This window comes from Megalops cyprinoides, chromosome 20, assembly GCF_013368585.1.
Source record: "Megalops cyprinoides isolate fMegCyp1 chromosome 20, fMegCyp1.pri, whole genome shotgun sequence".
Classification (NCBI taxonomy): Eukaryota; Metazoa; Chordata; class Actinopteri; order Elopiformes; family Megalopidae; genus Megalops; species Megalops cyprinoides.
The window spans coordinates 14,339,250-14,364,939 of record NC_050602.1 but is presented as its reverse complement, the minus strand read 5'-3'; the positions used below and the strand labels follow the sequence as shown (position 1 = coordinate 14,364,939).

Below are 25,690 nucleotides of genomic sequence, written 5' to 3'. Positions count from 1 at the left end.
GTCTGACATGGTGAACGGGGCATTGGTGCATGTATGTGTATGTACGCAGGTGAATGTGTGGGGTATGTGTAAGTTAGACTGAGTGTGTGTGGGTAGGCCAGTTAGGACACAGGTATGTGTATGTGTGAGAGAGTGAGGGAGAGGGAGCATGTGTGGGACACGTGTGCGGGTGTATGTGCGTGTGCATATGTGTGAGTGAAAGCCTGAGTGTGTGCGTGTCTGTGTGCGAGAAAGATCAAGTGCGTGTGATGCATAGGTGCGTGTGTGTGTGATATGTGTGTGTGTGTGTGTGTGATGTGTGGTGTGTGTGTGTGTGTGTGTGTGTGAAGGACTGAATGTGTGTGGGACATAGGTGCATGCATAATGTGTGGTGTGTGTGTGTGTGTGTGTGTGTGTGTGTGTGTGTGTGTATGTGTATGTGTGTGTGTGTGTGTGTGTTAAGGACTGAATGTGTGTGGGACACAGGCGCATGCATAATGTGTGGTGTGTGTGTGTGTCCGTGTGTGAGAAGGACAGAGTGCGTGTGGGGCATAGGTGCGTGTGTGTGCTCGCCCTGCATGGAGCAGCACGCTTGCAGCTGCTGCGGCCCCTCTCTTTAAGGGCAGGATTTACAGTGGCTCTGGCTCCCTGAAGTATTTACGAGCTCTCAGTGCACCCGCTCCCAGGGCCTGGCCTGGCCCGGCCGGGGTGCTGACAGCTTGAGCAGCCTCTTCCGGGCGCGGCAGCAGACCGTCTGCGCAGGGGGCTGCAGACCGTGCAGCTCACAGCCTCTATGAAGACGTGACTACAGCCGGTCTCTGCAGGATAATGGACTCCGTATTTCAATAACCACTGAAAGTGACACCTGCTTGCAAATTAGTCAGCTGGGAAGTTAAACTATCAACACTGACAATTATATACAACGCCTTTGCATCATGAAGAATGTGTGTGAAAAGGCTGCACTTTTTGATGCTAAATCTGAGGTGGAGGCTTTAAAGGACTGTTTCTTTTACGCATTACAAATAAGGCACCTAGAAGTCAAAAATAAGAGAAACAAAAATATCTGCGTGAAAAGTTCAATGCATCTAGGTCAAGTCAACTGGAAATATGTATATTAGTTATGTCCTGGTTTGCTTTCAGGCATAGCCTAAAATACAAGGGGCACAAGCATGGAACAGCATGTATGCTTTACACAAAAGGATTCATTAAACCAGCTATTTACTTATTTATCTACCGCACATGCAAAACCATTCAGACATCAAAATATTTGAGGGAAGGTCATGTACTTTTTTGTCATTTTTTCACTACAGTTGTCATCAGTATCATGTCTTGTAAATTCAGGAGAGCAGTTAGCATGAGACTGGAGCCATTTGGCCATTGACAATGTCTTTCTTGCCACAGTCCCGATGGTCCAACTTTAAGCCTTTGAAATGCACGTCTGAGAACTCAGAGAACTACTTTAAAGTATAGCTAATAAATAAGATGCAAACATGGAGCAGCACTGGAAAAGCGCAGAGCGCCAACAGAGCCCGATTCTCTGGGGGGAAGAGAGATAACAGAGCTATCTGGGCGCTAAAACAGGACAGCCTGGACTAAGCTGGAGGTCTGCTGAGGGAAAAAGCAGGAGCAAATCCCTCTATAGCTGGAGCAACTGGCAGGTCATGTGACAGGCAGGGGCTGGGGAGTGCCCTGTTTTGATTAGCAATCCCACACAAAACGCAAGGCCGGAGCCATGGGGTTCGCCTCGTTCCCTCCAAGACTCCCCGAGATCCGCAGCTCTGCCAGGCCTAGCCTGATGAGCCTGTGCCTTTTCATGGCTAACGGAGAAAACTGCAGTCCAAAACGGAAGTGGAATTACGGTCCCTTTGTTTCCATTCCCGCTGCTCCTCAACTAAAAATTGGAAATGCATTGTAAAATATTTGGTGAGTGCTTGCAGCTGCCTGCCACCATTACAGAAAGACAATTACACTCAGAGTAGTGAAGTACAAATATTTTTTGACACTCCTGTGTTTCTCGAAGACAAAATATATCCAATTTCCACTGAAATACTGACTGTTTTTTTACTTGAACGATATCTGATTAATGAAAGTGATGAGAGAGTTCAACTTGTGTTCAATTTAACATGAGGAATTACAGTATCAATTGCTAGATAATAAATCATACTACTTGGCAAACATAATAGAACACGCATCCTAGTACTCTGCCGCTATTGCTACACACACGTGAATAGGAACATGAATAGCCAAAATGGCTAAATTACTATGCTACAGCCAGGGTAGCTAGAACTGTGCTGTGTTTTATTGCATCTAAATCCAACACCACTAAAGTACACTAAAAAGGTGCCCAAACAAATTAAGTTAATGGACATCAAAAAAGAGGAGAGAGAGAATGGGTACTGCAGAAAATGAGCTGGCAATAGGAAGGTAGTGAGTTTGAACTCAGGTAACGGCATTCAAAATGACCACTGAAAAGCACTTTCTGGTTTCTGAACAGAGCATGCAGATATTATTAAAGAAAAGTGTATAAACAACAGTCAATGAGTAGTGTTTATAAATACAGTTGTAAGGTCAACCACAGTGTGTTAGGATGTAGCTTAAAGTTGATTATTTACAACACGCTCTAGTCAATACTAAGGTGTCCTGAATAAGGAGGACTCAAGAGCATGCTTTAAATGTCACATGAGAGAAAGTGGTTTGATCCTCTGTCTGAAATCAGATGAGGCCTATTCACAGTTACATCTGCTAACTTCGGCATCTGAATCCATTTTTACAGCCTTGTTTGGTGTGGCACTAAATATACACTTAAAATCGGCAACAATGAATGAGAAATATTTTGATCTCCTCATCTCAGCCATTCATTGGCTGCATAGGAGCTTTAATTACTAGTGTTTTACAAGCACTTGACACCCCAAACCTTTTTTTTTCAAATATTTGTCCCCTACCTCTCCATCTTAATAAGCCTTTTTAATATCAATTGGAAACCCACTGGCTGTCACATTTCTATATTGCTGGGCAGATGAAGGTGGTACATTTGCGAGGCTGATCGCATTTCTGACAGTCATTGTAGTGGAGCAACAATAAACCAGCATGGCTGTGGTCAAAACAACCCATACACTGTGAGCAAAAACTTTAAAAGGATGATCTTTCTGTTTACGATTGTCATTGCACTTCTCCTTGACTTTAACCAGAGTCACACAATGTTTTTCATGAACATAAACTGTCTGTCTGGCGTACTGCTAAGCAGTACTGTCCAGTGTCCGCCCAGAATAATTTCAACAACGAGACAGACAGCTAAGGAATTCCAAAAGATTTGTGTAGTTGGTGGCACAGGCACAATAACCTCGGTCAATGTCCTGTCCTGTCTTGCATACCTGTATGTGTGCCACAAATGAATGGCGATTCCCTAAAACCAGACCACAGATGCTTGTGTTTAGACACTCACTTGCGCATGATGGATTTCCTGATGACAAGGTCTTCATCCAGATCTGCTTCGTTGGCCATAAAGAGAAGCCTCTTTCCCGAGGCATCCACCCCCACAAAGTCCCTTTGCTCCCCTGGGTTAAAACATGGTAAAGACTACTCATTACGGCACTCATTTCAGATCCTACTGTTTACTATTCTTATTCCCATTAAGTGCCCTTGTCCGGTACTTTTTAAAGAGCATTCATACTGTAAATACGAGGGCAAGAGCATGTAACACAATATAAAAAGGCTAATTACAATATACATGTATAGCAATAGGGGCATTATTCATAATTACTGACACATTTCTCAACTGCTGGAGCAATATAAGCATTGTACAGCTAGTAACATAATCCATAAAAGCAATATGACACAGCCTGCAGGGGCGACTAACCCTTGTCCCAAAGGCTTAAATCTAACAAACTCCCCTGGTTTTGCGTTCATCCAAACCCGTGATTGCTTTAATTGGATGGATTATTTGCCACTATTTCTCAAAATAATCATGTGTTCAAAGTTCTCAGCAACTTCTTTTTTTTAGCAAAATCTGTACTGATTTCTTTATGAAGTATATCAACAATTTCACCAATATCAACCTGCGTCCTGTCTGGGGGTCAATATTATTAAAGTTACCCAGACATTTTAAAACCATGACGTGTACCAAACTGGTGCAGAGACCAAATGATGACCTGCATAATATATCAGCCAATAGTATGAAATGTCTGCTGAATACTTTGCCAAACCAATCTGTAGTTCCTGGTTTAGTTTTCCACACTGACTTTTTTCATGCAGGATGGAAAGCAAACTTCCAACCAGATGTACACGTTCAAATGCTACACAAGGTCAAAGTGCATCCAAGCTTGCCCTTATATGCGATTCGTGAATGTCATTTAAGAGACCAAAGGAGAAACTGTGAGGAAGGGAGGAGCCCTACCTGCTTTCTTCTTCCCCTTCTGGCCGGGCACCGTCTCTGTGAACTCGTGGGCCTTGCTCATCAGCATGGACAGGGTGGCGTCGTGCGCCCGGAACAGGTCCACCACCTCATGCAGGGCGGCGTCCGTGATCAGGTCGCAGCTCACCACCAGGACATCCGTCTGCGCAGACGGGACAGAGCCAAACGCCGTCAAGGCTAAAGAACCCATCAAAAGGCTCTAGTCCCAACAAAAACTCACCACCACACAACAGGCTTTAAACTATGTACATCTAATGGGTCATATTAATTTTCTGGGTTAACAAAAAACCATCACAAATTTGATCAAATTTCTTCTGTAGGATCTCACTGCTTGGTTCATTCAACAAGAGACATCATCCTTGTTATATGTGCTGTGTATTTTTTGCTGATCATATAGTATATACATATACCTACATACACACACACACACACACACACACACTACGTGTAGGCATGTACAAATAGAGCATTGCAGGCCTTTCTACAGCCGAACATACAAAGTTACTTAACGTCAGATTTCCGCTGTTTCCTTTATCTGTTTTTCACAATATTTTCCTAAATGGAAGAGAACAATACCATTTACACTAAAATTCCTACCCTGTTGTGGTTTCTGTCCTTCGCCACCCTACCCACCATCCCCACACACCCCACCACCCCCGCCCACAGAAAAGCATCTGTATAACATTTGATGACTGTCATTATAGTGTCATTAACGTAAATCAACCATTAGGATTTCCCCTCACAGTTCCAATTCCCGCTTTCACACGCTCGGCTGCCGCTCATCCCTGCGCGGCGGCCGAGCTCATTCAGCATTTCGAGGGGTCAGGAAACCCGAGCCATCTTCACAGCCGCGAAATCCATCCCGCCATACGTACATGCAGGCGGCACATATGTAGCCATGATGCTCCATAAAACGCTCATAGCGCATGGGAAGTTTAATTGCGTTTTTCTTGACAACGGTCACAACAGAAATGGTTTTATGAAACGGGGGTGGGGGGACGGGGACGGGGGGTGAGCCTCCATGATAAACACTGTGCTCTCCCAACTCCTAATCCTCGCAGACTTTGGGGAATAGCAACGATAAATTGTGCGGCGGTCGCCATTGTTTCTGTTTGAGATGTCTGGTTACCATCTGCTCTGCCCATCTCGGGGCCCGTGCATAAATAAACAGTGGAGTGAGGAGTGGGGCCTGTTAAACCGCGCCTGGCTCTATAAAGGCTGCATGCCTCATTGGGGAGGCCTGGGGAGAGGGCCCTGGCGTGACGCTCTCAGCTTGTGGCGTGGGGCCCACGGTCCACTCACATGTTCAACAGATAACAGCAGGACCCCTGCTCTCCTCACCAGACAAGGACCCCCTTTCTCTGTCGCCCAGCTGTTTCACCCTTCTGCGGTTTTAAGACTTTGTAGGTTTCTGCCACTTTCACAATTTCGACACGTGTAACCTGAAAGTTTCTGATAACCGAGATGCTATTCTCACTGCTGATATGGGATTACTGTAAATCAAACCCCTACTTTCCAGGCATACCTGACCATTGTACAGACCTGAAAATCGACATGCTGTGAAATAAATGATTATAAATACAAAATTCCAGAATTTTCTCATAGGTAGTAACTGCCCAACACCAAACACAAGGATTAAAAAAAAGGTAAAAAAAAAAAAAAAAACCTGTGCTGAGTCCCTCTCATAAAACTGTCCAGTAGTAACTGACAGTTAAAGTAGATACAATTCTGACTATTCGCTGATTGGAAATGCTTAATCTCAATGTAATTGTGGGTTTTATCACTAAAAGTGCAATGTAAAAAAATGCTGGGTTGATTACAAGGGAAAAAATCTGCCTCCTTTTATTTGTGTTGCAAGGGCTAAATATTTTGCAGTTGCATTAACAAACCTCCTTGACAGATTGAATTACATAAAATAATCTAAGAAGTCTAGGACAAAACACACACCTCTAAAACAATATTTGTAGCTATCCTTCCTGCAAAATAAATGTTTAGGATTGTTCACCTGGCACACTTAAAAGCTAGGATACGTAGGCCGCTTAAAAAGGTTAGTCCATCATAAATTTTGTGAGGGATTCATACAGTGAAATGAACTGTGAGGAGCTGTAGAACATTTAATTGAGAAAATAAACATACTGATGGCATCCTTTTTTAGCAAGTCAGCTCACGAGAGATACAATGCCTTTACTTGAAGCTACAGTATTGTAGGTATTCCAAAAGCATGTGGACACCAGTGGTATGCAATGGGGCAGCTAAATCTGATGCTATACTGGTGTCAGGAAGAGGATCCTTTGACCCAGTTCTGGCCTTTATCCAAGTCCGATGGTCAGGTCAGCCCACCCACAGACCGGTTCTAGCTGGCCCCTCAGGCAGCACACTACGCCAGGTGAGACCACCCTGAATGCCGGAAGAGAGAACATGGTGTCTATCTTTGCTGCCTCCATACACAACCCCTCTGTCAGTGGACAGTCTCCCCCCGACCCAGGAGCCCTTCACCAAGTCGGTTTCCAGTCCACTCTGTACCGATCTCATACTATTATAAATAAAGAAATTCGAAAAATAACGCAAAGCCCATCCAAGCCGATTCTTTCTCCTTGCCTAGAATGTCTAGAATGTGCCTACCACTGTGTCAAGCCTGGTCTTGAACATTCCAAGGATCTCTGCTTCCACTACCAGTCCTGGAATGCTATTCCATGTATGAATAACTCTCTGTGTGAAAAAAACACTTCCTTGTGTCAGTGTGAAATTCACCTTAACTAATTTCCCCCCTATGCCCTCTTGTTCTGCTGACAGAACTCAGCTTGAAATAGCTTCTGTAATCTATTTAATTCATGTAAAAATCAAGGGGTCTGTTTTTGCAAAAATAAACCAAATTGATTAAATGTGTTAAGCCTTTCTTCACATCCTTTACAGCTAATAATAGGAACCAGTCTTTCTGTTCTTCTCAGTACTTTTTTTACAGATTCCATGTCCTACCAACATAGTGCCCAGAACTGGACAGAGAAATCAACATGTGTTATGGTGTAAGTGTTACATAACATTGTTAGAAACCTCTTTTTATTTACACTCAGTATTTTTGGCAATGTATTTAGCACACTGTCTAGAACCACACAGTGTTGATGATAACCTATAAGAGATGATACAATATTTTCAAGTATTATCTTTTTCAACCAATGACACATTTGTGTGCTAAAACAGGACAAGATAATAATGATTACGATTACTTACAGGAGTAATCATGTTATCCTCATTTTCATGTTCCAGTTAAGCCAATTCATTCAATTAATGCCTTTTGGCAGATCACATTAATCTTAAAATGATTCCAACATAAAAAAATATATCATCAAAAAAATAATTTTGAGATTATGAGAAAGTAATACTAATATAGCCTGTGTGGAATTTGATGTCCGATGGTTTCATCAATATTTACACACTTTTAGCTGATTTTAACACAATTTTTCACCGCAACACCTACTTTATTTTAAAAAGCAAACCCAAGGCATATTTTCCTGTTGTGTAAACAGCATTGCTGATAGCCTGCTAAACTGATGGTACGACTGAAAGACACAAACTTGTTTATTTGAACAAGTTAGATCAGACAAAATGGTTTTCCAATGTTGCACACATTTTTCAGAGTCGTCACTGATCTTTATTTTTAACTTTCACACTTTACAGCCATAAAAAAAAACGGTTTTTATCATAACTGCCAGATGAAGTTTCTAACTTCCAATAAACTTTAAATAAACTTAAGAATTTGTTCATTCTCTTTTATCTGGCTCATACAGGAGTGACCTGTATTGTCCTGCAACATTCTCAGTGTTGACAGGCGCAACGCATTGCAGACACCAGCAAGGATGTGGCTGTAATGACGGATGCTGGTACAGAGGGGGAGCTCTTCCAAAGGGTGGGGGGGGGGCGAGGTGGGAAAAAGGAAGAGGGAGGATTCTCCTTAAGACCCCCGACTCCTGCCCTGGATGCCTCCTGAATGTGTCTCCAGAGTCCACCCCTGCTAAAATCTTACCCTATCCCATAAAAGTAATAAATGAGGCGGTGAAGTGTGGTACAGCCCTGGAAACATGAAGGTTAGAGCAGAGGTTGAATTATAATTCACTTCAATGACTTCCTGTGCCGGAAGAACTACTTCTTTGGCTTATTATTTTACACCATTTGCACAATTCTGCATCGATAGGATGTTCCACAGCAAGCAGCTCCTGATCTCGCAGCTCATGCAGTAATACCTGCACTTAATCTTTCACAGAGAGGAGATTTCTGACAGTAGCTATTGTATTGTCAGATATGACAGCCGAGCCCATAAAACTGTAGGTTAATTTTTTTTGGAACAATATCCCATTTAGTGCCGGGACCCAAGAGCGTGCATTTGGTCCATAGATAAGGATTTGGAATACAGTTACCGGGTCTCATCTCTCATCACATGCGTGACTGTTCGTGCACTGGAAGGCTCTACAATTGAATGCTTCTAATCTGTAAGGCTGTACTAGATTATAAATAAAGACAGCTCACCAGGTTGCATGCTGGAGCAAGCTTTCCTGACTGCTTAGTCTACAAAAACAGACGGCTGAACATCCATATTTGCTGTGTATGGTTGCTTTAATGTGAATTTTGTGTAAACACAAAAACGGCATTCTGACATATATCACATATTTTGTTAAGGAGGTCCTGTAATGTGCTTTACATTTTAACTGTACGGTTCACTGCAGTGTTAAAAGCTGCTGTTCTGACTACGGATGAAGAGCTTTCCCCCCCTCAATCATCCACTTACGTAGATTTTGGATAATTCCTTTGTTTGGAATGTCGTAAGAGTGAAATAGTCTGAGGAGCCCGAGGCACCAGACAGTGCGGGGATCAGACGTGTGATGATCCACCCTGACCAAACCCCCCCCCCCCCCGCCAACACACATACACACACACACACATACACACGCACGCACACACGCACACAAACGCCCCGCGCGCCCCGGCCAGCCCCCCGCTCCAGGGTGGGTTTCAGCGAGCCGCTCGTTGGACAGCGGCGGGCTCCCTCTGACATCATCTGTTTGGAGAGCGGGGGGAAAAAAGGGGGCTGGGTTTTCAGCAGGTGAAATGAGGCGCTTCGCTCAGTCGGGCCAGGAATGCACGGATCAGTGCTCACCCAGCGGCACACAGGATCTGCTTCTTCAATAGCCCCGCTGACCTCAGCCTTTCCATACTGTGTCCAGGTGAAACCTGGGGTGCCGCTCCTGTATGGGCCCATTCAGGGGGCTGTCCCATGCCCCCCCACCGCCCCCACCTCCTCCTTACCACTCCTGCACAAACAGTCACGCTCTGTGAGGAGCCTCCAGAGCAGGGGGGGGTGGAGGTGGGGGGGGCTGCTGAGATCCAGATCATTTATTTTTTTTAATTTAAAAAAAAAAAGATTATTCATCCACACTGCTTAGTGCAGACATTGTGGCCCCGAGTGTCAAAACAACAAATCATTCCCCTTTACAGCAGAAAAAGACATCTGTTCAGCTCAGATTCAGTGACATGCCCCTTAACTGCTGATGCAATCCAATTCTGTACAGTATTCGTGTGAACCTGACTCAATGCCAGGAAATTCTACTGTTAGTCAATGTTATAAAAATAAGCTTTTTCCCCCCTCTGTCATCTTGCATTAGAATTCTTGCTGTAATTTTAGCAAGGGAAATGTGTTTATAATGTCACATTAAGCTACATCATGAATCACATGCCATGAATCAACTCATTAGTAAGGGTGCTACAACATAATCACCTCTCTCGGATCATATAGAGAGCCACCTGCACTCACAGAGATCTTGGGAGGGAGAAAGTCCCCATATTAGGGCCATGGTGTCTTGCTCACAAATGCTTACCCAGTGTGCCTCTGACACAGTGACCACCCGTGACTTGGCACGTGGACCTTTTAGAGTTGCCCTGCTGTCCCCACGCCCGCGCTTCTATCCGCGGTCCCCCCCCCCCCCCCCCGCGTCTCACCTTGATCTTCTGCTGGATGTGCCGCAGGGCGTCGGCCGTGCCCATGTCGGCGTCCTCCTGGATGCACACCACGTCCAGCTTCATCTTGGTGTCCGTGCTCAGCAGCTTCTGGACCTCCTTGGTGGTGACGACTATGACCTCTGTGGGCGGAAGGGTGAGAGGCACCGGGGATGAGGCAGCTGCTGAGCACAGCACAACAGCAGCTGCAGGCAGCTTTTAAGTCACCTTCTAAAACTGTTCGGGATCGATTTAACAGTGGATTTCTTGATTTTTACCGAAGAAATGAACAGAACGGAGAAGAACACAAGACCTGCAAACTGGCCACTATCTCACTGAACATTGTGCACGTATCTGATAATTTGCAGTTCTGCTTTCATTACAAAAAAGTATTTTAATTTACTTTGTTTGATTTTTGGATTTTAAATGGTAAGCTGTTCTACAGAATACTGATGGGTACTATTTTGCATTAATGAATGTACACTACATTACATTACTTCATTTAGCAGACGCTCTTACCCAGAGCGACTTCCAAATAAGTGCATCACTACTCTAAGAGTAGTTATCACGAAGTATTACAAGATGTACAGTTTTTACATATGAGAAAGGTGGTTGTCCAACTGAACACACCCCATGTGAAAAGATTCTACAGTATTCTATTCAGCATAACCCTACTGTAACTTGTGTGAAACTGATGTGAATAGTCTCTTACAAAGAATGGCTCTACAAATAATGTGTGTGGAAAAAAAAAACAGGTAAAAGGAGGTGAGAACAAAAAGGAAAAGAAAGATGCCATAGAAGATGGGCCACAATACAGAAGACTGATGGAAAGACTTAACGACCTGTGGTCTGTCAGACAGATGTCTGCATATTTACATTGAGAAGATCCGACGTTGAGTAAGCAGCCGTCAATCGGTTCTTTGTCCTCCGCAAAGCTCCTCTCCTTTGTAAGAGGAGCAATGCTCTAAGATTGTGCTCTGCAGTGTAAACAGCTTGGCCAGGTTGGTTATTTGGTCGTGCTTCATCTTGTAAAACCTAAATGCAGGGCTGGCTGGCTGCTTAGGCCGACCACTGGCGCCCGTGAAGGTGCTCATTGTTGAGCGTGCAGACTCCGGGCGAAGAGGGATGGGTGCAGAGACCTGAAACTCATCCCCGCTGTGGGGCGAGCGTGAGGAGGACCCTTCGGGATTTGAACCCTCCTGTCCACCTTGGCCAGGGCTCCTGAACCCTGCACATGGAGATGGCCTCTGCCGGGTTTCACCCCCCAGCACTCCAGCACTTCATTCTAACTTCTCTGAGATCCCTGCAGAGAATGTCTTTCAACAGGGCCACGTGTGTGTGGAAACCCCCCAGGACTAAACCTTGCACAGCCCTGTGTTACAGATTCTGTCTGGGACATGACTAATATGAAACATTTTCTGCACGAGAGGTGCTTAGATACAGCCCGATTTAATTATCTTCCAATCTGCCCAGAACCAGAAACATCTCAAAATCGACCAACTTGGGATGTGGTCTTCATGACAGACTCCCCTTCAGTGTCAAAGCCGGACCATTTTCCTCTCCTCACAGATGAGCCAACTACACCACACTCCAGCAACATTTAAATACTAAAGTATACCATAGCATAAATGCCAAGTAATTTTAATATTCATATTTACATCTTGACTGAAACAATTACATGACCCCAAGCTTTAATATACCATAATATGTATGAATAATACATATTTTTATAACATATATATACATGTATTACATGCAACAATATTAATGCAATATACCTATACGTATGTGTGAATAACAATTCGAATCATGTTCAGTTAAGCCTTTTGAAATTGAATGGATTAACATTAAACTCTTCTGTTAATGATTCAAACTTTCTCCAGTCACTGGCTGAATATGAACCCTGGAAATATAATTGGACTTAATAAACATACAATCAGAATTTTACCTCAGGGTCACTGATCCTTGTGCAGAACTCCAAATATTCAGATTTTTGCTTGCAGAACTTGTATTTGAAAATATACACTTTAAAAATGTACATCAGTAACATTACAATATTGGTGAATGATCTCATGCTTTAATTATTTCCAGACAACTGACTGTGAGACTCTGCAATGCAGTTTTAATGTATTTGAGAACGTATGATTGATATACAGATCGTTCTACCCAGAAAATACAGTAGCTATCAAAACATTCAGACTAATCTTTTACAAGCATACATTTCAACAGAACGGCCGTGAGGAAAGGTGAATTGTAAAACTGCAAGGTTGGCCATACTGGTCAGAGACCAGGCTGTACAACCATAATTATAAATGATCATTTCAATATGAGCTTATATCAAGTGTGATTGTTTTGGGACTTATCTCATTTCCAGACATAGAGGAAAATGGTTTTGGTGTCAGGCTTGGATTTAGTCAAAGTCTTCAATTCAGCACAAATGGTCCTGGTGTCAGTTAGGAATCAAGCTCAGACAGGGTGGTCTTGACCACAACCAGGCCTCCCGGTGGGGACAGCATTCAAAAATTATGAAAAGTGGAAAACCTGGTGGATCTCATTCAAAGGCTGGGCCACCCCTATTCTGCACAGCACTTTTCAATGGGCGCTTGATTGCCGGCTGGAAATATCCATGCACCAGACAATGCTTGCATACTGCTGCCATGACAGTTGTAATATATGCTGATATTAAGTATCACTGCTGAGTTTTTACAATTCATGTTGAGAGGCCGAGGAGACCCAAAACAGCACTTCCAGACCTGAGCTGAGGAACATGAAACTTAAGACTCGGGAGCGCGCGGGATGTCCCGTTTCAGTCAAGTCAAGTGGGAGGCTTTGGGGGGGGATTGTATAAACCCACAAACAACTTTTCCCATTTATCTCCCAATATTCCCCCTGATTTAATAGCATTGTATAAACCCACAAACAACTTTTCCAATTTATCTCCCAATATTCCCCCGATTTATTAGCAAGTCAGAAATGATTTGATCAAAATCCAGTCTCTAGATAGCCGAAGCCCCCTTAAAGTTGTCTAATGGTATCTCAATTGCAGCTGATTTATGGGGCCTCTGGTCTCCCTACCTCTTTCCTCTTCCGAAGGAGGATGTCTGCCAACCAACTCAGCAGAAGAGGCCCACAAAAAAAGAAAAATGCACACACACACACAAACACACACACGTACACATACTTGCAAATCCTCCTATGGGACACAGGCTTGCACTGTGCATAGGTCAATGTAGCAACTGGTAATACTGGGAGTGACTGTTGTACTTTGTTCTTACTCTCAGCATTGTTAATATCAAACTGTCATAGACACAGTCAAACCAGTAATGTGCAGGCATTCATTCATATGCCTTGTCTGATATGCTAGCACTGGACATAAATGTAGGGTTTTGTTTTCTGAATCAACACATTGTCCAGTAATGAAGACGTTTTATCAACAGTTCACTCTCATTAGAGGTGAGAAGGCAATTTATGTGTGACTGTGCATTACAAAACAGAAATTAACATAAATAATCCATCCATAAAGAAACAAACAGGTAATGACCAATGATGTTTATTTGACGGGGGAGCTTGGGGTTGGATTGACTAGGAGGAGTTAAGAAACAGCTTTAAAAGACTAAAAAGACTAAACCATCTTTCGGTTTGAACTTTAGGTGTCTCCATAAAGAAGGACATGAAGGCACACCACCTTCATGCCAACTTGTTTCTCCTTCTCCGTCACTGGATAACAAGCCAGTGTGCTCACACGCTTTTCTGGGTCATCCTTACAGATTCTATTAATGCTTCACAGCATGGCTGGTCAGGACAAAAAAACAGACTTAAAGCTAACTAATCAACATGCAGCTACGCAATGCTTTGTGAGGGTGCATATGATTATTGTATGTTGATCATTATCACTATTATTACACAAAATAGGTTCTACACACACACACACACACACACATAAAAAGGCCATAGCCCAACATAAGAATACAATTACAGGGCTGTGTGCTGGCATTTTTAAAACACTTTGAACCCTTGGCACAAACCAGCTGAGTACTTGCATTACTTGCATGTAGTTTTTTTTTTCCTCCAAGACTTAACTAATATCTGTTAAAACTTTATCAGTTTAGCCTAATTTATCATTCCTACTGACATTCAAAATTCGAATCAAATCATAATTCAAGGATCACACCGCCATACCAATACTGTACATTAAAATTAACTACAGCCTATCAGTGCAGAAATCAGGCAATATATTGTCCACTGTGTATTCACAATGTGGCAGATTATTTGATTATTAACAGCTGTGGTTGATTTTTGAAGCTACAATGAATGATCATACTAAAAATGGAGTACTGCACTCTACAGTGCTTTAAAATACAACTGCCCTTTTAACCTGCATATTATGGTATGTGAGAGGTCATATTTGTCTGAGACAAGGATAATGCAGATGGTTTAGATTAACAGAGTATTATTAAAACAAATAATGAATGATGACATTTTGTTTATTTTTCTATAATATCAATGATTAGAAAAACATATCAACTTTGCAAGAAGGGTGATTAATATTAGCTACCTAACCATGAGGCATCTGAGGAGTCACTGTTAACATTGAGACTATTAACAGAGTACGTCATATAATAATGGCCAGCTTGCTTTCTAAAGGTTTTTTAAAGCAAGAAAATAAGCGCATTACCTAGCCTACTAGTTGTATATGAATTTTGCATGTTTGGAAGTTACTACAATTAAACCATTTTACAGTTAGCCTAACTTAATAAAAATGACATTTATAAACATATTTTTAAAAAAATTAAACATAATTAAAACAGTGTATTCTCTTTTAGGAATGCACTGGTATTCAATTTCAACTGCTACTTGTCCAGGCAAAGTCACAAGATAACTTAGCTCTATCTGTATATGTCATAATAGTGTAATGCAGATCTTGAACAGAAGAAAAGGACTTCTAACTCTCCATATCCATTTCTGACATGGCAGGTATGTTTCACAAATGGGCACCAATGGGGTCCTTTGTTGTTTTCTGATTTAAATATCACTGTACACATGTCATTCAAGCTACAGATGCAGCAAGTTCAGACAAGAACCAAACCAAATTAAGGAAGGGGGGAGGACAGATAGGGAAGGTTAAGACAAAATCTCTGAGATCAGGAATGTTTATTTGACAGGTGGGGGATATGCCCATTTAGAGCTGGCCACAATCAGCAATGGCGATCGTGGCTTTGGTCTGGCCACTGGAGCTGCAGAAAGACTCCACTTTCTTCACAACGTCCACTCCCTGCACCACTTTTCCGAACACAACATGCTTTCCGTCCAACCAAGCAGTATCAGCTGTGCAGATGAAGAACTGGGAACCGCTGGTGTTGGGACCAGCATTGGCCATGGAAAGGGTGCCCAATATAATGCAGTACGACCTGGACTTTACTTTGAAATTTGAAACTGAATTTACTTTTAGCGATTAAGTATTACTTTAAGTTATTAAATATATGAAAGTAAATATTCATGTTATGTGCTTATTTATATGGCAAGCACACACAAAGAAAACAGCCATTACATAGCTTATGTAGGCATTATTTTCATATAGATCCTCCCCAGCTAATAGATTGTAAGGACGTACACCGTCACTAATCAAGATACCTACGCCATAGTGTAACAATATTGTGTGAATGCATTAGTATGATGTGATGTGTGAATTGTAGCTTTACAAACTATCACTTAATAATATCATGATCAATGTAACATTTATGAGCACCTGAAAGGCTAAATTTGTGTGTTTGTACGCTTACCGCATCTCTGACAGAAATGGAGACTTAAGATAACAGCATGGCACCCATCATAACCGTTCCAGTCAACTGTTGACTAATTCTGTGTTTTGCGTTCATTTGTTGAAAAGCACGTCATCCTATGAGGCAGTCAAAATACTGAATAGGCATGGATTTTCTTTACCTTCAAAGCCCACTCTCTCCAGCATGTTGAGAGGGTACCAGATCAGGGGCTTGTTCCCGACCGGAAGTAGTGGCTTAGGGGTGCTATAAGTCAAGTCCATCATGCGAGACCCTCCTCCGGCTGCCATCAAGACCGCCTGCAACTCCATCTTTTTCACCTGAGCAAAGCAGCAGTACACAAATGATTACCACCCTGTGAAATATCACAAACTGTCAACTAGCGACAGCTACGTGGTAGAAGCATGTTACAACAAAGCAAGGCGACTAGTGTTGGCCAGCCTGCGACTTTATCTCAATTGAACCTGATTAATGGAAAAGGTTAAAAATCCCACTTTGAACATTAACCAGCTAGATAGTTATCCTCATAGCCATGTTTGACTATCTTAGCAATTAATAACTAATTAGGCTAAGCATTGAAAATGAATTTATCCTCTATTAACTGGCGAGCCAGTTAGCTACTTGATAAATAAAACACTCTCTAGATATCAGCTAGCAAATTTATCTAGACTGACGCTGCATGTCATTCAGCTTGTCAAACAGTTAAGTCAACGTTATCTTAGCTGCACGTGTCAAACCACAACTGTGATGGGATAGCTACTAATATAAGCAGACCTGCTGGTGTAGCATACATCACAGTTGGTCTTCTTTTGTAAGTAAAATCTTTTTTTTAAAAAATACGACTTACCTGTCTGAAGCTAGCTAGCTGAGCAATGGATATGTTGATGCAGGAAAATACTCGTCGCTGACTGTCAATTCCACAGTGGTGCTGCTGCAAACAGCCCGCGTGCACTTTTGCCTAAAACGGAGCTCGATCCTACAAAACAAATTGCCAGTTTGCTACAGAATTATCAGTTACTATCTAATTCTTGCATATAAACATTGGCGTGATTTTAGTTGGTTTCATTTAATCAACTTCAAAGTTCACGCAATAGAAACCAAACAAAATGCTGCAAGTTCCGTTGTTTAATATGGTCCCCGTCGAAACAAACATGAAATATATGGTTCCTAGCTGATGATGCAACCTAGATGTAAAATCCGTTGACGCAGGCGACACAATTCACTCTGTATATGTGGAGATTGTGCAATGCAGCACGGCAGTGGTGATATTAGATTTTATTATCATCAGCTAAAACATTTGTCCTTGTCACTTTCTTGGTGTGGGTTATTCTACCGCTTTAAATCTCCTGAGCTGCGGTACAGCTAACTCCACAGTATGGAGAGTGAAGCTTGACAGTTTTAATGGATTCAATGGATCAAAAGGTTTAATGCTCTCCGATTCTATGTGTATTTCGCCTTCGTTTGTCTGTCTGTACGTCTCTCTGTCTGTCGGTATGTATTTATGTCTTGATATTTTATTTACGTTTGTTTTATTTATGCTTATGTTTGTGTCCACATCACGTTATGTATTCAGGTAAGACTTTGTGCATGTATTTTGTTAATTTATTTGGTTTCAATCCACCTCTGACAAGTCAGCACGTAATAAATTGGAATAAAACAACAACAAAAAGCTTTTTTGAACCAGTAGTTCAGTGTGCCTTGAACTCTGAAACGGGATCCTGAGGATTCACATCAATAGTTTCCAGACCCCCGACCAGCACACATTACCAGCCACCCACCTCCTTGGTTGAGAGACACGGCTCAAACCCCAATTCGCAGACCTCCGATGTAACAGCAAATTGAACTCTGGGAATGTGGCTCGGCTTTGTTTTCTCTGGAAAGGAGATGAGCTTCGCTGGTAGCTGCCTGCAGAGGAAACCTTGGAAAAACAGGGCAGGCTGGAGCAATCTGCTTTAAAAGGAAGAAAAAATCAAAAGTTACAAAAAAGGAATGATCATAGACATACAGACATGGACAAGGATATGAATTTCTGTAAAGCCTTTTGCACAACCTTCGCGGTTGCTTTCCACAAATGTATACTTACAATGTCTTCACATAACCAGCATGCGAGAAAGCAAACCTCCATAACCCTCAGGTCAGCACAACAGACCACTTCTAAGGGAAGTAATGTTTTCTGTGAGGAAGACCAAATGTTAAGACCACCCCTACTGTCATTCGTTAAAGACAAAACCTACCTTTTGAAGGTAGCATTTCATGAGAGTTTTGCATTCATGCACATAGCCTGAATGTACCACTGTGGAATATCAAATGGTATTTGATTATATGATCATAAACATACAGTAAAGAAACAAACACTTTGTGACTTCAGAGGTGAGCACAGACCTTTTTTGATAACTGAAGGAAGAAATTGTTTTCCATACACTAAGGAAGACTATAGAATCCATCCATCCTGTTAATTAAACAATTCTGTGTCTGAAACACTTGCAATTATGGCTGAGGTTATAGAAAAACATGGATTGTCATGCAGCACAGTATAGTTCCTCCATTTTACTGCCATTTTTTTTTCAAACTCACACTAAAATTGAGCTGCAAGGCTGACAAAGGCTAATAACATCCTAAGAAAGGGTCAAGAGGGTTTGTGTTGGTATTTCTATTGATGAAGTGTACTTGATTTCACAGTCCGAGTGCTGGTGAATTTTATGGTGAGCTGTGTATTTGTTTGTTATTCAAGCACCAACTATGCTTGAACAGGGCCACCCAGACCTCCTCCATCCTAACAAGTGTATTTTCTCCAAATCAGTTTCCATGACGCGCTTCGTTTTCCCAAAACTGAAGAAACGAGCGCTCATGTCAGCTTTTTTGCTTACTGTATTTGTAAATGGTCTCTGAGATGGAGGGCCAATTTGCCAGGTGCAGAGAACGAAAACAGAAAAAGCTTTCAGCTTTCAATGACTCACAAAGAGCCCTGCAGATCGGCAGTGCTGTCTGTGGCTACTACTGATGGACGTTAGTAGAACTGGGCCTCCACTGCGAAGACCAATACCCAGTCCAATTATGCTGAGCACCACACATGACACAGGGCTGGTGTTGCTAATGAGAGCATTCCTTCAGTGAGTGAGAACAGCACACACATCAAAGCACTGGACACCGAGCCCTTTTTCTGCTGAAGACTGCCTAACTAAACCTGCATAGGCCAGCGTGAATAGCTAAAAGGTTCTGATGCTTCTTTTTTCCTCAATAGCTGACTGTATTTACTAGCTGTTTGCTATGTGGCATCATCCTAGACATAAAACTGACTTCTGGCTGAAAACGGGAGTGTTATAAAAGTCAGTGCATGTCACTGGCACTCTTCAGGCTGTTACCCCTTGCGGTATTACAACATTTAATAGTCTGTGTGTTAGACATTCCACAAAGCAGACCCAAATAATAAAGGTAGACTCACTGTTTAATGACAGCCTGTTATCGACGGTGTGGACATACAGTAGTGGAACTGGCAAGAGGAGTGCTGTGTGAAGGTGTGAAGTGGTATGTTGAAAGACAACATCTAATCCAACACATATGCAAGTATTTATAAGATCTTGCATTTGTCTAAGCCTTAAAATAAGTTGATATGTGTTTTAGATACATGCAAACTGTATATATATTTTATAAAATATATGGTTTTTTATTGTTATTTTTAAAAGGATTTTAGATAAATTGTTGAAATTCTATGACGTGTATTTTACTGGGATTTTTAAACAAACGTACGATACCCACTTAGGATATGAGCTCATTGTTTTGACCACATTTTTCTTCCCACTGTTGGATCACTGTTGGAACTGAAAATCCAACTGTCTTTTCAGTAGAAAACATGTCGTACAGATTAGATTAGTTAAACAGTTCACAGTTTTATAACATCGTGATGAGGTCAACTCCAGCGAATCAAGAGCAACTTCAAATCCAAGATGGCGAGGAAACCTGGAATCGCAATTCCTCTCTTCCCTCAGTGGGGGGAACCGCTCTGGTGCACAACAATTAAATCTATTGAAATACATGTGCAAGACTTCATATCCCATTGCAAATCCACTGAGCCCTGGATTCAAATGCACCAGGCCTGATGGTTTGGCATTCAAAGCCCTGTATGTTAAGCAACAACAGGCTGTCTGAAGAATAAAGAAACCCCTCGCACCACAATGAAAGCAGAGATAGAGAGAAAGCCCTGCTCCATAAGGCTGCCACAGACTTGAAGCTCTGCCTTGATTTCCTCTGATTTCCTATTCCTGGCTGCTGCAGCTCTTGTAAATCATTCTCAATTCCCTTAAACAAGCCAGTTGGATTAGGTTGGCTTAGATCATAAACATTCACCGGCCAGACCACCCAGGGAGCGGGCCCGGGCTCCGACCGCCGCCCCCCTCTGAGCTGCACTGCGGCCGGAGCACAAGACGCTCAGTGTGGCTTGTGTTTGCAGCACTTCCAGGGACAGCGCAGGGCCCCAGCTGCCCCGCGATGGCATCTGCCACGGAAACAAAAACACCTGGATCCACAGCAGGCCGCCAAGCAGACGGGGCCGCGCGGGTAAATGCACTCCTTGTGTCTGTCCCTGCGAGCGACCGCGCCGCGTCCAAAACTCTGGGAACATCACGTCCCCGCTGCCTCTGAGGACGTGCGTCGTCCGAGCGCTCCTCGCGGTGATGTCTCGCGTAAGAATCCCGCGCGATGCAGTGCTTAGTGAACCGAGTAGGAAAGAAATATGTTTCACCGCTGGGATTCCCGTGTGGGATCCTTAAATGACTGGAGGTGTTCATGTCGGCCTGAAAATAATTATCTCATCCTTGCCAAGTTTCCATACACCACAATTCCACTCCGACAAAACTGCGTTCCAAGAACGTATGTGAAAGGGGTGCGTTACGTCAAAAATAAGCACAATAGTCTGAGTGTAACCTTTATGAGCCAATGAAAAGTATCAAATTAGGCCCCTTCTCTTTCAAAGTTTACAAAAATTTACAATGCTTTTCAAGAAATTGTTTTTAAAGAAAAAAGTGTATGGATTAAATGAATGTATGATGTGCCTGAGATTCAGTATGCCACACACAAATGTAAGGTGCTGCTCACAAGTGATGTAAAACGCTGGCAATGTTATTGATTTAGACCTGCTGTTATGTGTGTCATAGCTCAGTGCTTTTACGTGCATGTACTGCATGCACACAGCAAAATATTTTGTGTTTATTTATTTAAGATACCAGACATCTGTATCAAATTTATGGCATAATGTTTTCCAGTATGGTTCTGTATTGGATGCATTTTATGATCTTAGTGAAAGCTGGGGGGGGGGGGGGGGACCAGGATGCACCTCAACCAACCAGAAGCAGTGTATGCTGCATTGTTAGGGATATATAATGGGTTTTATGATGGGATTAGAGGCCAAGAGTAATTTACACTTTTTTTGTGAATGGAAAAATCTTGTCTTTTAAAGTTGTAGACTCACCAAATTACTTTTCACTTAATGTGGGTGTAAACTCTATTCCACAGGGTCTCATATAACTATTCGTCAAATTGCTGACATCAATAAGCAGTGTCCTTCACACTGTTTATAAATGCTTTACACATTTGATACTTATCCTGAATGTTGCAAATTCCCACAATAATGATAAAGTGAAAAACTGTTTTCTCTCTATTGGATCTTTACTGCTTCCAGCGGGCTATAATTTGGATAAGTTTCCCTCCTCATTCAGACAAGGCACCTTTAATTTAATTGTAAACCTTGGCAGGAACATTGCTGCAGACATGTGTGCTTTGGTTTTATGCATGGTTTAATTAATATCTTTATTTAGTTCTAGCTTAGTGTTTTGGGGCTATTTAGTCAATGTGACCATGGGTGTACTTTAGAGATTTGGTCTCATTTTCCTGATTGGACCTCATCTGAGTAGTCCACTCAATCTCCTCTTGTGGTCAGATTACTAAACATAGCCCTTCTAAGTCCAATAGTAAATCACCCAATGCCTCTGATCTCTCTGCTATCATGGCCTTTACAGAGGCAAGAACTGCAGAATCAAGGGGTACAGCTTCATAATTGAACATCTGTGGGTGTATGTAGACCTTAAAAAGACTATTTCAAAGCTTTCCATCCCAAATGGAGACACATGCAGACACAAATGTACCCTTAGAATATAATTTGCCATGGTATGATAGTAGTTGCATTTAGATGCAAGCGAATACCTTCCTAAAAATGTTTGGGGGAGAGCAGGAGTTAAAACCACTCCATCTGCAGTCTCTCTGCTCTTTCCAGTTTCTTTCTCACGCCTATGATAAAAGTTTATTTAACATTAAACTCCAAACACAAGGAATAATATTGCTTATAATAATATTGCTTCTCACCCACTTTTCTGTCTGATTGTTTTTATTCTCATGAATTAGTGTTGTTTTTCTGGAATCCACCCTTTTTGATGCAGTGGCATATCTGATCATAGCTTGATTTTTAAGCTTGCTTTATGAGAAAATCAGTTTTGGTAAAACAGAGTTGACACGATATCACTTTTGTCCACAGTAGTTGTAAATGCCTGTGTTAAAGAGATAATGAAAATATATTTTTCATTCATTTTAAAATAATCATTACCATGCCATAAAGATGAGCAAGTTGTCTTTTTGGAGGTTTACAATACTGCCCCCCAACCCCTAAAGTCTCCATTTTGTGTTAGACAACAGCCATGACCAGATAATACGTATTTCAATACATGAAAGCTAGAGGTGTCATTAAACTCTAACCCCGCTTCTGTGTCTGCTCATCCCAGGGCCATTCAGGAAGCAGGTGATTGAGTATAGGATAGAATGTCATGGCATTGGGATATGGAGAGTATTTGAAGAAGCCGCATGATCATATTGGAGGTCCTTCTCTGCTGCAGGTGGTAGGTTTGTTGGAGACAATCAAGAGAAGGGAAAGGTACAAGGAGGAGTGGAAGATGGCTCTGTCCTGCTAACCCCTCTATTCCATCACACAGCCACAGGGCCTTCTAGTGTGTGCCACTCAGACACATGCATAGACACTGGTGTAATTTTTTATTAAGGACACAAGTAACATGTGCTCGTGCTTAAAATGACAACCAAATATGTTTTAGTAATAAAGCAACAAAACTGATTCAAATGCAAGCCCAAACAAATGAAACTGAGGCTTAAATAAAAAACTTTTGATGTCTGTTAATTAATTGCATATCAGAAATGGAGTGATGTCTTTTATTTTCGCTTGCTGAAGCGGAGCTAGCCATCCAAGGATTTAAATTCGAGATTAGCGGTCGGATCAAAGTCGCGATTTAATCCCCGCCTTTATCGCAGACTCTGCAAGGCGACACTTCATAAAAGTTCACTTCCAACCCTCAATCCCTTGTAAATTTAGATAGGCGAAGCCCTCCTTGCCTCCGCGAGGGAACGGGGACCGGCATGTGTGTGGTAAGCGCTGGCGTCGTTCCACCCGGTCCCTGTATGGAGCAGCAGAGCCGTGGAGCCGCTGGCAACGCCCTCAACGGAAGGGGCTGGCAGGGGCTTGCGTGCCGTGCCAGGTGAACGCATGTGTCGGGCCTGCAACTGTTTTACACGTTGTCTGGCGCTCTTCATATTTCTACTGGTTAATGATTCCCATAACTCCGGGGGTGGCTGGGATCCAGGCAGCTTGTGGTTGGACCAGCTTTGGATAATAAAAGCAGGGGGAGAGAGAAAGAGAGAGAGGGAGAGAGAATGGCCCTGAGGTAGGGCCCGAATTTAGAAGCACTAATCTGCTCAAACAGGGCTGAGCGAGAGCGGAAAATGGGAGTTACACTGCGGTTAAACAATGGTCAAGTTGTTTTAGGGAATAATTCTGTTTTCACCATTGTTTCCCTGCTCTAGCATGACCTGCGAGCCCACCTAAGCTTTTAATAATACTCCTGATGGTATTATAAAGTGCTAGCCAGCAGACAGATTATTTAACTTTACATCACACAAGTTTCTCCTTGAGGCATTCAAATGTGGTTTATGTCTCCATCACAGTGAAGGGGGTTTGGCTTGATGCGTTTTGCTGCTTATGTCTAAATCACATTAATTCCTATCTGGTCCATTGTGTCATCCCTGGATTTTCATCAGAACTTTTCAAATAACCATTTGTTCTGCTACTTTCCAAGCAAGGCCTTTCTTGTGCAAATAAATTGCCTAAAGTAGACAGTATTGGATTTAAGTGACAGGTATGCTGCCTTGTCTTAAAGTCATAAGTTGAAACTGTTGTGATAGCCTTGTAATTACCATGTACCTGTACCTAGCAATGCTGATGTTAATACTCAGTATGGCCTGAATGGAGAGTATGAGATGCACCTCTTCTAGGTTCTACCAGCCCCTCCAACCATATGCACATACACCAGCAAACAGTGGAGCTATTGACCAGTTTTTTTTTTTAAGACAAGCTCCTTATGAATGTCTTATGAATGCCACAATGTTAATTCTGACATTCAGTATGGTAGGAAATAAGTACATTGTTATAGGGCTGTCTTCAATTCTCCTGCTGTGTGCAGAGGTTGCTGTGGTGAGATGAGTGTAATGTGCAATTGGCATTTCTGAAAAAGGGTCACATAAAGGGGAAAAAAGCATTAACAATGCATTGTTACATTATGCTCCATCAAGGACAATTGCAATTGATGCCGTATTCTAAGGGGGTGTCTCACTGGTTCACCGCCTTGCATTTTGGGAGAGCAGCTATGCCATCTGTCAAGTTACGAGTTGGCAGGGCATACTCCATGTCTGTTTAGCACTGAGATCTATGGCATTTTCAGGCCTTTACAGAAATAAACTTCAATAACGCTAAGATCTGAGGATTTTCCAACATTTACTTCTGGTACTGGTAAATAGATAAAAGTAAAAGTTTTCTCAACTTATTTAGCTAATGTGTACCTCTTAAACTTAAAATTAACCATACAATTGATAACATCAAGAACAAAGTACTTTTATCTTTTTATAACTCAAACATCTCCAACAAATTTATTTTACAGCGGACTTCTGAGAGATAATTATCCAAAGATGTCAAATTAATTTAAGATCAATCTTAAATTAATAACCCCATAAAGCCAAATTAATTTATCTCAGCTGGAACAAAAGCAAACCTTCACAGTGGGACTTCACGACCAGGAGATGGAAAGACTGTGAAAGAAAGATATCTTTCTGCATTTACAACTTTAACTGAGAACAGCACTTTCAATCTGTGCTCAGCAATGCTCTCCTCAGACCTCTTTTTTCTCATCTCTATCAGGTTCATTGCATTTCCTTAGCAGATGCTCTTGGCCCTTGTTGCCCACAAACTGACTGTGTGGCATCAGCACAGACAAACCACTCAGTCCCTGAAAGCATCATCAGGGTGAAATGTTTCAGATGCCTAACCAGGATGTCCCAGCATTTAATCAACTTTAGGTGGCAAATGCAATTGACTGCTACTAATAGTGGGTCACCCCTGTTGGAGATGACTTACACAGAAAACATAGACTAATGATCACCATAAACAAGACAGGGCCTGAGGTTATTGTGATTATGCTCTTTTAGACACACTAGC

The 25,690-nt window shown here is 42.2% G+C and overlaps 1 protein-coding gene across 1 annotated transcript in view; it reads right to left on the bottom strand.

Annotated features, from left to right (window-relative positions):
• eif2b3 (eukaryotic translation initiation factor 2B, subunit 3 gamma) overlaps nt 1-17,272 on the bottom strand; it is a 40,123-nt gene extending 22,851 nt beyond the window's left edge. Inside the window, exons 1-5 of the mRNA XM_036553633.1 lie at nt 17,000-17,272; nt 16,316-16,472; nt 10,379-10,518; nt 4,373-4,532; nt 3,422-3,533 (exon numbers count right to left, since the gene is read on the bottom strand). Coding sequence (XP_036409526.1) covers nt 3,422-3,533; nt 4,373-4,532; nt 10,379-10,518; nt 16,316-16,463 — 560 coding nt within the window. The 5' untranslated portion in view covers nt 16,464-16,472; nt 17,000-17,272. The remainder of the gene's footprint in view (nt 1-3,421; nt 3,534-4,372; nt 4,533-10,378; nt 10,519-16,315; nt 16,473-16,999) is intronic.
• Nucleotides 17,273-25,690: the final 8,418 nt, after the last annotated feature.